At 38.7% G+C, this 14,332-nt stretch overlaps 1 protein-coding gene across 3 annotated transcripts in view; it reads right to left on the reverse strand.

Annotated features, from left to right (window-relative positions):
• Positions 1–14,332, reverse strand: part of rb (adaptor related protein complex 3 subunit ruby) — a 445,832-nt gene that overhangs the window by 311,343 nt on the left and 120,157 nt on the right. For all 3 annotated transcript variants that reach the window (XM_090381955.1, XM_090381954.1, XM_090381953.1), the window contains exon 8: positions 902–1,054. In XM_090381955.1, the coding sequence (XP_090238081.1) occupies positions 902–1,054 (153 nt within the window). The remainder of the gene's footprint in view (positions 1–901; positions 1,055–14,332) is intronic.

The raw sequence follows: 14,332 nt of genomic DNA on the forward strand, positions 1-14,332 counted from the left end.
ACCATCATCCATAGTAACCAACAATAAATGAATTTTCTGAGTAATCTCAAAAGAAAAAAAGGAATCCAGAGTTCAAATCTAACCTGAGCTAGGATGCTTAGACAAAGGGAGCAATATTCTCTATCAGTTTATTTTCCTTCTGTTTCCTAAAAATTAATGTCAAAGTATGTTCTATATTTTCCATTATATAATGTTTGATGTACCACTAGTAGTCCAGTATACTATAACACATGTGGTACATATCAGACCTTATTGAATGCTTACAGATCACATTAGTACCACTAAAATCTTCAGTAAATAACAACTAGAGGAAGTTGTGCAATAAAGAGGGTTGCTCAATGTTAATATAATAGGGAATATCTATTCCCTATTATATTAACACATCAGTAACTGAGAGTAGCACTATTAGGGGATACTAATCAGAATTTTATTGTATAACACAACTAACAGAACTCATGAACAACGCCTTTTAATTTGATTATTGTAGGTCGAGGTGGACATTTGCAAGCAACTTAGCATCCACAAGTGATCTTTGCTTGACATGTACAGTTGGCTGGTCTACCATATCATTTAGTCTAATCATTTTATACAATATTAAGGCAAAAGATTCACAAGTACAAATATTCTTAATAATATTTAATGACACAGACTGAGGTCAAGTCATAAATTATATTTAATTACAATGAATATTTATTAAACGGCTATTTAGAGTAACAAGTAATGAAATAAAAAAATGCCATTTATAAATTCCCTCCCTTGAGATTTTTTGTTGAGGTAAATGTTTAATAAAGTGAAAATCAATAAGATAATTTCATAACTGAAATTTTAGCTCAATTACTTTAAATATCTGTGCATGAATGAATTTTGGATATTTACATTTTAATTTTCAAGTTAAACTTACGGCAGCATTTCTACTCTGCAAAAGGGGTTTGCAATTTCGTAATAACAGTTTATGATCTGGATCCATTACAAAGGGCTTTTTATTTTTATCTTCCTTAACACCAGAGTCTTCCGATTCATAAAATATCTTTTCATCACCATCATCAGCTAGTTCCTGAAAAAGTTGTTTGGGAAAAGGTAGATTATGATTTTGATTATGATCCCTAAATATATTTATTAAAACTTTCTTATTCTATTAGTGATCACAAAAGGAAGCAAACCTTTAATAACAAACATAAACACACTTAGAAATATACAAGAAAATATTCTAATAACCTAAGAAAGTGCTTTTCAACTTTTTTTTTTCAACTACAGAATCCTTTAAAAACCGAACTTTTCTGTAATGCTCCAATCTCCTTAAAACAGTAACATAAAGGTCAGGTTTAATTAAAGTGCAACTATTAAGCTGGCAAAAGGTGGGGAACCATTCATGGTAAAAAATGAAATTTGAAATGAACACAATCCAACACATGCAGAAATAGAAAAAGTGCAAAAAATTTCCAAACCATAAGCAAATGGCACAGTGCATGCACACCCAGAATATAAACCTAGCCCCATCTCATGACCAACACTTCCAAGAAATTTTAAAAATGGAAATGAAAAATGCAATCACTAGGTCTCAATATGGTACTAGATGGAAAAAAAAAAACGTGATTGGACAGGACAGGAGAGTCCTCCTAACTACACACAAGAGTGAGTGAGCAATTTGCGATTTTCTGGTGCATGAACACTAAGGCCATGGTGTGCCAATTTCAATAATTAAATATGTTAAAAACAGCAGTAACCTAAAAATAGGTTACCTGCTCAAATATATAAAGAGTTAAAAATAAATAAATCTAGGTAAAAACAGGTAAAAAAAGTGTATGTGTGCGCGCGCGCGCACACACTTTTTACACACACAGGCTATTAAACTCAATTTAATATATATGTGCATACAAATTTTAAATAGTGAAAGACTTCCGATATATCTTTGTTAAAATTTGTTTGAGTGTATAAGGATCAGTCAGACAGCTAAAAGCATTTAAAGCATAAAAGCTGTGCCTTTAAAAAATTAAGATATTCAATAAGCATATGCTTTATGGTTAAAATAGTGTTATTGTGCTTGCACATAGGAGGGTCATTAACCCTCAGCAGAAAGGAGTGTAAAATATGACCATCCCATGCAGATAAAGCAAGAAATAAATACAGCAAAATAATTAATGCTGTTGATAGAGTGATGAGGAAGGCAAGGGGCTATTTTGTTCTTACAAACTTCACCACATCTATGCCAAAACAAAAAATAATGATAAAGAATAAAAATAAACAAATATCTAAAGAATAAAAAGTAAAAGAACTAAAGCAACACTCACCCCAGAGAAAGCTAATGCTGTTTGTTTGTTATTTGGTTTTTAGGAGCATTAGCAACTAAGGCCATATTGCTCCGGGGACATGCGGTGGTCATTCCCTGACCTTTCTGCATCCTCCGTATTTGGTGGTCACAGGCTCGAACCCCTGTCTAATCAAGAAGCGTGTGCTACACACTGCTGCTCCTGCCCACCTGGCTACGGAGGTGCCGGAAGCTAATGCATGACTCCTCATCTAAAAGAGACACATGCCTACACCTCAAAAAACAAATGCTATTAAAATAACTGGAGCACATATTTTGCTAAGATGGTGATCATGACTGAAATACAACCATTTTTCAGAGTTCACAAGTACTAGTGTCCCTTGAATAAGTAGTGCTTGAGAACTCTTTGCTTCTTTGTGGTTTGTCATGGTTTTATTTTGGTAGTACTTTATTTTAGTAGCACTTGTTCTTCAGGGTATGGTCTATGTCAGTGGTCTTCAAACTTTCAACATCTACGGAACTCTTATCTCTAAATATTATTTCTGTGGAATCCTACTCAGTTAATACTTTTAGGTACATAAATTACTTAAAATTTTTAGAATCATAATATGTACTTTACAAAAACATTATTTTATTATGAAACATTAATTATATACACCAAGTGTGTTTTTAATTTTTTAAATAATATAATTATGAAAAAAACAAAAATTATAATTTTTGTGAAACTTCAGAAAATGTTTTGTGGAACCCAGTTTGAATATCGCTGGTCTATGTATTGCACCCCGGGAAGGAGTGTTGCTTTGGTTCTTTTTATTTTTATTCTTTAGATTTTTGTTTATTTTTATTCTTTATTTTTTGTTTTGACATAGGGTTGACAAGGTTCACAGGAGCAAAGTAGCATAACCCTATCAAGAGCATTAATTATTTTGCTGTATTCATTTTAGGGTTTTTTTTATTTATTTAATCAGAAACAATTTAATCATATTTCCATTCTCCATAACAAATTGTTAACTTTCTCTTTAAAATACCCATGCAAACTAAACTGGCAAATTTACAAGTTGTGTCATAGCTTTTTCCATGTCGAAAAATGCGGACACCAGGTATTCTCATTTTAGGAAAACATCTTGTCAAATTAAATGGTCCAAGGTGGATGTGTTTCTTCAGAAGCCACACTGCACACTAGAGAGGAGGTCATTTGCCTCCAAATATCATATAAGATATGAGATGACAATCTCTCCAGGATTTTACGTAAACAGCCAGTCAGAGCAATAGGATGATAGTTTGTTGAGACCTTGGGATCTTTTCCTTGTTTAAAAAGGGCAAGGATGATTGCCTTATGCTGGAAATTGCTCAATAAGAAAGATTTTATTATATGGAAAGAGAAGGTGGTCAAAGGTTTTTGGTGACAGGTGTTCAATCATTTCATAATGGATGTCAGTTGATCAAGCAGAATTTGCCATGGTGAGAGTTACAGCTATTTTTAGCTCTTCTATAGTGAATGGCCTATTATGTGTGTGTGTGTGAGAGAGAGAGAGAGAGAGAGAGGGAGAGGGAGGGAGAGAGAGAGAGAGAGAGAGAGAGAGAGAGAGAGAGAGAGAGAGAGAGAGAGAGAGAGAGAGTCTTTAGATTTGAAATTAAGCGCCTGTTTTTCATATTTCTTACAGGACCAAGAAGTCTAGGGAGTAAGAAGATGTTGTAGAGATTGTAGCAAAAGTCGCCACAAGGGTATCAGCTATTGCAGTAAGTCTGCAATAACACATCCATTATGTTCTAGGACTGATGAAGGGTGCAATATGCAATTTCCCTTCATTTTCTAGATTTTGTTCCAGACCACTTTAGTGCTGGCTGAATGGATAAGAGATGAAGTAAAATGGATCCACAATTCCTTTTGACTCTGAGGGCAAACGTAGTGGGTTTGGTTCATGCACATTTAAAGGCTATGAGATTAGCCATAACAGAATATCCTCAGAATATCCCCCAAACCTTTTTTGCTGCTGCTGTGCATTCTGCATTCCACCAACGTTTGAGAACTGGTGGAAAGCATGTAGATGTTTTCGGAATTGTAATTGCAGTTGCATGGACAATGTTTTCTGTGATATATATACGCCACTACATCATTAATAGGCTCCTGACTGACTGTAGCAATGTTGAACTCTGCCAGAGGGTAGAAAGCATTCCAGTCAGCATGATCAAATATTCCACAATGATAATATCACATATCTTATCACATAGAAGTAATCACCACTTATCACATAGATTACATCTGTGATTTTGTTATTTCTTCTATGTGATAGAATACTTCTATCACACAGAAGTAATCACTACTATATGGTTTGTCCTCCACTCCCAAGTAAGTGAAGGAAAGAGAGAAGGGGAATAAATAGAAAAATCAATGGGCAGAAACCAAATAGGTAGTAGTGGCATGTGATGCAAGAAAGCAAGTGTATTAGCTTATGCAGCATCAGCCAAAAAAAAAAAAAAAAATACAAAACAATCCCCTCTAAATATTTGTCCAGTTCCTCCTTAAATTTATTTAACCTATGAACTTCCACAATGACAGATGGAAGTTTGTTCCAGCAATTCACCACCCACTGGCAAAAGGCAAATTTCCCCACATCTATTCTACATCTGTTCCTTGCTCAATTTCAATTTATGCCCCCTCAGGTTCATAATCTGAAAAAGTGGAAGAATCCCATCAGAATGGCGCCTCCATAGCCAGGTGGGCAGGAGCAGCAGTGCGTAGCACACGCTTCTTGATTAGACTGAGGTTCGAGCCCATGCCCACCAAATACGGAGGATGCGGAAAGGTCAGGGAATGACCACCGCATATCCCCAGAGCAAAATGGCCTTAGTTGCCAATGCTCCAAAAAACCAAATAACAAACTAACAATAATAACCCATCAGAATTCAGCGTGCTCAACCCATTCAAGGCCTTATACACCTCAATCAGATCACCTCACAGATGCCTAGTTTCCAGCTGCTGCAATTTGCAGAACTTAAGCCTCTCCTGGTAAGAGGATACCTTCATTCCCCTCACCAATCTTGTTGCCCTTCTCTGTACACGCTCAAGCAAATCTATATCCTTCCTTAAATGAGGCCTCCAGACCTGCACACAGTGCTCAAGGCGTGGCCTGACGATTACCTTATACAGAGGGACAATCACCTCCTTTTCCCTGCTATCAAAATTCCTGTATATCATTGACAACACCCCATGACCTGCCCTGGCAGCCTGTCTGCATTGCTCAGAAAACTTCATATCTGACTGCACAATTACTCCCAGGTCTTTTTCATTTTCTACCACCTTAAGTGTAGTACCACACAGCTGGTACGTTTCTCTGGGGTTACTTCTACCCATATGCAGTACTTTGCATTTTTCAATGTTAAACTTCAGTTGCCACTTCTCAGCCCATCAGCCCAAATTTTCTAGATCCTGTTGCAGTAACACACTGCTATTACTGTCATTAACAACCCTGCCAATCTTTGCATCATCTGCAAATTTCGATACTAAGCCTGATATACCTTCATGAATATCATTGATAAATATACAAAACAACAGTGGACCCAACACCGAACCCTGTGGGACACCACTAATAACATTAGTCCATGAAGTGCAGCACCAATTGATTACCACCCTCTGTGTTCTCCCACTCAACCATCCTTTTATCCATTGCAGCAACTTACCCTTAATACCATTCTGCTCCAATTTGTACAGTAGTCTTCCATGCGGAACAGTGTCAAAAGCTTTCACGAAATCCAAGTAGATGATATCAAAATTATTTTTTGCATCCAGTTCCTTTGTAACCACATCATAATAACCAATCAAATTTGTAAGACAAGACTTTCCCTTAACAAACCCATGCTGTGTCTGAATTATTGCTGCAGTCTTGTCTAGATGATCCTGCAATGCATCATTAACCAGTTGTTGTTGTTGTGTTTAACGACACATAGGCTGCTAGGGCCATATTGTGTCTTTCTAATAGTGAATATAACTATATTTTATGGTATATTCCTATACGATTTAGGAAAATAAATAGTTCTTTTTCATTAGAATCATCACCCAGAATCTGTAATAAATTTATTGATGACTGTGTATTAGCTATTGATTTAAAGGTGTTTAAGCGGATATTTTGAAAGTAGGGACAGTCCACTAACAAATGGCGAATGGTCAGTTGTACTTGACAGAATGTACATTGTGGAGCGCTGTCATTAGTTAATAGATATAGGTGAGTGAGGTGAGTATGCCCAATCCTTAGCCTTCCTAAGCCGACCGGGCTAGCCGAGTGGGTAAAGTACCTGCCCGGCAACCCAAAGGTCGCGGGTTCGATTCCCGCCTCGGGCTTGGATCAAAGTACTGCAAAAACCTTGGGAGGTGCAATATGGCCACAGACGCCGATGCGCCAACAACTACCAAAATCAAAAAAAAAAAAAAAAAAAAAAATCCTTCCTAAAATTATTTCATCTCGCCTGTTTTTGCTGAAGCTGGATTGCCATAGCTTTGGTTCCGGTTTTATTTGGTAGAGTTTATTTCCTGAATAACCTTTCCAGATTAATGACCAACTGTTATAACATGCTTTACGGATAATGTATTTGTAATCTGTATATGGAACTTGAAAATTCTGCGAAGTGGTGGTTTCTGGTTGTTTGGATGCATGATCCGCTCTTTCATAGCCAGCTATTCCAGAATGTCCTGGGATCCAGCAGAATGTCACAGTTTGGTTTAATTCCTTACAGACAAGTAGCTTAGAACGAATCTGTTTTATTACAGGGTGAGAAGAGTTGTTACCACTTATTATAGCAGTGACAGCACTGAGTGAGTCGGTGTATATTAAAGTGGTCGTAATTAAAAATTCAGTTATCCGGTCGAGAGCTAAATTAATAGCATAAAGCTCAGCAGTAAAGATACTGCATTCTGTTGGTAATGAAACAGAAATGGTGAATGAAGGGAAGACTGCTGCAGCACCTACTTGAGTCTCAGTTTTTGATCCATCTGTATAGATTTTGCAGGCCTCTGAGTTAGAAGAGTGAGTTTCATGTAATTGTGCAATATTGGAGGGCGACAAGGTGTTTTTACCCCACTGTTGAAAATAACTGTCGTAATTAACAGAAATATTTGTCCAAGGCGGATCAGGAGGTGTCATGTCCTGATATATATTGCTGATGTCTATATTCCATGCTTGAGTGAGTTCTCTAAGTCTAAGTGCAGCAGGTCGGTTTTCATTTGGCTTACTGTTGTAAAATGACTCCCATTCGGCATTATACAGATATTTACAACTAGGGTGGGAGGGAAAACTGCGAATTTTTGCGGAAAACATCAAAAGTAATGTTTTCCTCCGAAGATGTAAAGGTGGCTCATGAGCATCGATACAAAGGCTCTGAACAGGGGAGGTTCTGAAAGCTCCTAGAGAAACTCTCAGCACACTGTGCTGGATCGTGTTTAATCGCTCTAAAGTAGTTCTTCTTGCAGAGTCATACACTGGAGAGCCATAGTCTAAGCGGGATCTGATGAGGGCTCGATAAAGATGGATCAGGGTATGTCGATCAGCACCCCATGACATAGATGACACACACCGGAGAATATTCAACTTTTTCAAGCAGATAGTTCTAAGATAAGATACGTGTGCTTGAAAGTTCAGTTTCTTATCAAGTACGAGGGCAAGAACACGGACAGTGTGAACAAGAGGAATTGAAATGTTATTGATCTTTAGCTCAGGATCGGGATGCAGTGACCGTAATTTGCAAAAATGAGTAGTGGTGGATTTCTGCTCAGCTAGGCGGTATCCATTACGTAAGGTCCACGATTCTATTCTGGAAAGAGCAATTTGTAACTGTCTTTCAACAGTATTCATACTTTGTGACTGGCAGGATATGGTGAGGTCATCTGCATACATGTATATTTGTATGGATTTTGGAAGTTCTTCCAATATGTGGTTGACCCGAATAGCAAATAGGGTAGCACTCAGTATGGAACCCTGAGGAACACCCTCTTCTTGAATGTGAGTTGCTGATAGCATGTTTTGGTATCGGACTTGAAAGGTGCGTAACCTTAAAAAGTTCTGGATGAATTGTGGAAGGTAGCCTCTCAACCCCAACTGATGTATATCTTTAATAATACCATGACGCCAAGTGGTATCAAATGCTTTCTGAATATCTAGGTTCACCATCACCAGATGTTGTCTCATGACAAAAGCGTTACATATGTTAGATTCAATTTTGAGTAATAAATCTAGGGTAGATCTGTTTTTACGGAAGCCATATTGGTGATCGGAAAGAACGTTTTGGGAGTCTAGCACCCACATGAGCCTCTTATGCACCATCCTTTCAAAGATTTTGCCCAAACAGCTTGTCAAGGATATTGGTCTGTAATTCTCAACTATGGAAGGATCTTTACTTGGTTTTAGAATAGCACAAATGTAGGAATGACGCCATGAGAGAGGATATGTATTTTCTGAGAAGATCCGGTTATAAAAGAGTAATAGTATGTAGAGATCGGCTTCACATAGATTCTTCAGCATACTGTAGTGAATGCCGTCTGGTCCTGCTGCACTATTTGGAGATTTGCTCAAGGATTCTTTGAGTTCAGCTATAGAAAAGGGTTGATTATACGGAAGTGAGAGTCTAGTTGAAAAATTAAATTTATGACGTTCCTCAACAGATTTAATGCGTTGAAAGGAGGTGACATAAGAAGAGGAGGCGGAAATGTTATAGAAAGATTCTGCTAAAGCATTTGCAATGTCAGTAGAAGAGGATAGATCCTGCCCATTCCACTGTATTATCGGGGACTGCTGCGGAGGAAATTTTCCATTGAGAGCTTGTATTTTTTTCCATATAATTCGTGTGTCAGTATTTTTGTTAATAGTTGATGCAAAGTTTATCCAGGAGTCACGTTTTGCTTTCTTCCTAATTTGCCTTGCTTTTGCTCTGTGTTTTTTGTATAAAATTAGGTTGGCAGTAGTTGGGCATTTGCGGAACCGGTTCCAAGCACGGTTTTTTTCTACTTTTGCTTTAGAGCAATCTGTATTCCACCACTGGTTTTTGTGTACATGTTTGCATTGGTCTGATTTTGGGATGGAAATTTCTGCTGCATATAGGATTTGGCTGGTAATGTGGTCAGTTACGTCATCAATATGTTGATGTTGAACGTATTGAGTGTCGAGAAGGACACAAGCTGAGTAGTTTACCCAGTCTGCTTTATAAAAATTCCAAGAAGTACGGCCTTTTGGACATGACACAGCCTGGGTTTCAATTGAATTGATAATAGGAAAATGGTCACTGTGGAATGGATCATTCAACACTAACCATTTCATGCTTGCAAAAAGAGATGCTGAACAGATGGACAAGTCTATGGCTGAGGTAGTACCTGTAGGTAGTTGTATATAAGTTGGAGAGCCAGAATTCAGCAGTCAGGTTATGGTTATCCAGGAATGATTCAATTAATTGGCCTCTCCTATCCATGGTGGAAGATCCCCACAATGGATGGTGGCCGTTGAAATCGCCGAATAAGCAGACAGGAGGCGGCAGTTGTGCAATTAGATTGTCAAGTTCAGCCTGGGAGCAAGGATAATTGGGCGAGATATAAATGGATGCAAGCGTTAATGATATTCCCAATGCCATCCGAACTGCAACAACTTCTAAGGAAGTTTGTAGCTGGAGATGTTTTGACGGTATAGTAGATTTTACAAGAACAGCTACGCCCCCACGGGCAGGACCATCAGAATCTCTGTCTCGTCTAAACATGGTGTAATTTTTGAATCTGAGAGAGACTTTTGATGATAGAAATGTTTCCTGTAAGCATACACCTACTGCATTTGTTTGAAAAAGTAAATCACTCAGGTCATCAAAATTACTACGTAATCCTCTAGAATTCCATTGTATGAATTTATTCATTGTTTGGATTTGATTGAATAAGATTGATCTGACTGTTTTTTCTGAGAAGGTTTCAGTCTGCTTTGTTTTGATTTTTCATTCTTTGAAAAGGTTGGGCGTCCTGTTTCTATGGTATCATTAGCATATAATTCTAAAACTGACTCTTCATCCTCTGGTTGAATATCAATTTCCATTTTCCTATTGCATTGTTTCCCTTTTTCTTGGTCTTCAACATTTGCTGATTTTGCTGTTTCTGGCAATGATGAGATAGCATCACTTGGGATACTAATTGGTGTATTGTTGGTCTCATTGACTGTAAGTTTCTTTTTGGATGTTAGCAGTGCAGTTTTGGCCCAGGTGGAAAAAGAACTGCTTGGTTCTATGGAGACATCTGTTTGTGTTGCAATTGAGCGGCTACTTCTGGTCACTGATGCATATGATCTGTTAGGCATGGTTAACAGCACTTGCTTTCTTGCTTCAGGATATGTAACTTTATGCTCCACTTTATATTTCTGGATTTTTTTCCCTGTTTTCCAGAGGTCACATGCTTTAGAAAATGCAGGGTGGCTTCCTTTACAGTTTGGGCAAGTGGGAGTGGAAGCTGTACAGTCTCCTTGGGAATGCTCCTTGGAGCCACAAATAGGACACACAGCATCGCCTCTGCATGCAGTCTGTGCATGGCCGTACTTCTGGCACTTAAAACAGCGAATGGGATTCGGGATGTAAGGTCTAATCTTGCAGTTTAAATAACCTGCTTTGACAGAAGATGGAAGATTCGGAGTGCTGAACATCAAAATAATGGACCTAGTTGGAATTAGGTTGCCATCTTTTTTGGTCATTATTCTCCGTGCATGTGTCACCTTTTGTTCACTAAGCTCTTGTACTATTTCTTCTTCAGAAACAGTTAATAGGTCCCATTCACTGATAACGCCTTTAGACGTGTTCAGGGTGTTATGGGGCGTAACTGACACTGGAATATTGTTGAATGTTGTTAAATTTAACAATTTTTCCGAATGAGATGTTTTTGAGGTTTCAATTAAAAGGTCTCCTGATTGGAGACGCTTCACCATTTTAGGGGATCCAACAACCGATTCTAAACATTTCTGTATCAGAAAAGGCGATAGCTTGCCGACAGGTTGTGTGGACAATGAGTGCATTATAAGAAATGCTGGCATATCTGAAATCTGTTTTTCCATCCGAAGTCTCTTCGGACGATTGGACTCGTGTTCTGAGACAGAGTTAACAACTTTGCCACCTGTGGGCTCCAGAGATGGATATTCATTACAATCCATCGTTGCTCCTTTTAGCCCTGGAAGAGGGAAATCCTTCTCCCAGATTACCGGCCCCGCCACGTGGAGGCAGGAGCGGTGCCAACCAGTGACCAAGCGATCAGCAGAAGAGGAGAGCATTACGTTGCTAGCGATAGCAGTGACGTTGCAAGCGGGGTTAGCAGTAACGTTGCTAGCGGTGAAGCAGTGACGTTGCTCAGCGAGGGAAGCAGTAACGTTGCGAGCGGTGGAAGGATTATCAAAGCGCTAGTACTTGCCCTAGGAAAATCGCTAGAAAATCGCACTAGAAAGATCGCTTGGGAACTATCGCTTGGCACTCGGGGCCTCATTAACCAGTGACTCCATTATTTTATCCAGAACAGAAGTTAAACTAACTGGTCTGCAATTACTCATAACACCCTTCGATCCCCTTTGTGAATTGGGGACACATTTGCACATCTCCAGTCCGTGGGGACCTCCCCTGAGTTCAAGGATGCTCTCATAATTATGGCTAAGATTTGCTTACTTCCTTTGCCGCCGCCTTTAATATAACTGGATAGATCCCACCCACCCCAGGTGCCTTTCTTATGTTTAACTTCAACAATTTCTCCTCCACTTTGTTCTTAGTTATTACAAAATCATTAAGTACCCTGTTACAATTTGATAACCTTGTGGCATTTTCAAACCTTAATAACTCCTTATGTGTGAATGTAGATGCAAAATACTCATTCAGTTTGTTTGCTATCTGAACAGGATCATCAACAGTTGAACCATCGATATCAAGTGGACCAATCAGATTCATCCCCTTCCTTTTAGAGTTTATATAAGTAAAGAAATCCTTGCTGTTTTTCTTAGCATCCTTTGCCAAAGATTTCACGTAATCTACCTTCGCCTGCCTAACCTCCTTTGTGACTTGATTACAGACTAGCTTATATATATCACAGGCTTCTGTGTCACATGATAATTTATATGCATCCCATGCATTTTTCTTCTCTGCCACGAGTCTCATTAGTTCATTTGACAACCATTTAGGCCTAAACCTTGAGCAATATTTCTTAATAGGTATGAAACATTTAGTAGCTTCCACTATTAATTCCTTGAATGCTTCCCACTTAGAATTTGTTGTTGGTAAAATAATCAGTTGGTCCCACTGTACAGAATTTAAAAACTGTCTGAGACCACTGTAGTCACCTTTACGCAAGCAAAAACCCCTTCCTTTACCCCTGATGGTAATTATATCTTTAAATAAATCCCACATCAGTACACTGTGATCACTGCCACCTAATGGTTCCTTTATCTTCAAATTCTTAATACACAAATGATCACTACTGATAACCAGATCAAGAGTATTACCCTCTCTGGTTGCCTCTCAAACATACTGCTGTAGAAAACAATCATCCAATAAATCCACAAAAGTCTTACTAGTGTGCAAGTGACCAACCCATAAGTTCCAGTCTATATCTGGGAAATTAAAATCCCCCATTATAAGACATTCTGATTTATTAGCCCACTCTATTTCTCTGTACAATTGTTCATTGTACTCATTAGGCCTATAACACACTCCTACTCTTATTTTTGCTTTCGCAGTGCTTATGTCACACCAAACTGACTCAACAGTGCACTGTTCATCTATATCAACTGGATGCACTTCTTTTGATTTTATGTTTTTCTTAATTAACAGCATAACACCTCCTCCCTTCCTACCCTTTCTGTACACATTGTACTCCCCAAATTCCAGTTATACATTCTGTGTGACACCACGTCTATGCTATCCCAACAATATCCTTTTGATGTCTTGACCAACACTTCAAATTCATCAAATTTATTTACTATACTTCTAGCATTGGTATACATGTACCTATTCTTATTATTAGTTACCCTAACACATCCCATATACCCACCTGTTTCACAATGACTGCCATCAGTCCCTGAAACCCCCAACACCACTCACTCCACGCCGCTACTTATTCTAATAGAAGTAGGGCAAGAATTGCCTGCAGCTACTTTTAACCTTTTAGTCTGTGAATCCACCCCCCCCAAGCTATCAGTTTTCCGACCCACATGACACTGCCTCGATAGCATCAGCAAATATTCTTGCACCCTTTCTATTTAAGTGTATCCCATCACTGTAGAAGCAGTCTCTCCTGTGAACAAGCACAGACCAGGCTGAAAAAAATTTTACCCCTTGAGCCTTGCACATTTCCTCCAGGGCCGAACTGATTGACAAGGCTCTCATCATATACTCCCTCCTATCGTGTCTGGGCAGAATTGCAGACACTTTCAAATTTAACCCTAATTCACAACTTTTTTGCAACATTTACCTGTACTTGTTATCTGACATTAAGAGTAGGAGATCTGCAGATCTCCTACTCTTAATGTCATTGGTGCCAACGTGTACAACAATATCACCCTTTGTGCCCTTAAAAGATGATATATGCTTTACAACGTCATCAACTTTTGGCCCTGGCAGACATACCCTGGTCCTATTCCATCTATCCTTTTTACATAATATATTCCCCATCTCCCTGACAATAGAGTTACCAACGATAACTAACTCCTGTGGGACCAGCACATTCTGCCTTGGAGATTGCCGCTGTGTTGCCTGATGCCCAGGAGTGAGCTCTGGCATTGAGTTGGGCAGCTGAGAGCTTGACGGACCCCTCATATTAATTTCTTCGAGGGCATCTACCCTACACATCATCTAGGTATGCAGAAGAAGATGTTAATTCCCACATTTAGAAGAGAGAGGTCATTATCAGTGAGCATATGCTCTATAACACATCCCCTTCCATTAATGTCAGCACTACCCCACAAGATGTATGTCAAGTGAAATCCCCAAGAAGTAATAGTGGGCAGCTGCATAATGAGATCATCAAAACCAGTCTGGGAAATGTCAGTACCAGGTAGAAAAGATATGGAGCAGACTGTTAAAAAA

The sequence above is a fragment of the Mastigoproctus giganteus genome, chromosome 9 (genome assembly GCF_048544385.1).
Source record: "Mastigoproctus giganteus isolate SK-2022 chromosome 9, ASM4854438v1, whole genome shotgun sequence".
Taxonomy (NCBI): domain Eukaryota; kingdom Metazoa; phylum Arthropoda; class Arachnida; order Uropygi; family Thelyphonidae; genus Mastigoproctus; species Mastigoproctus giganteus.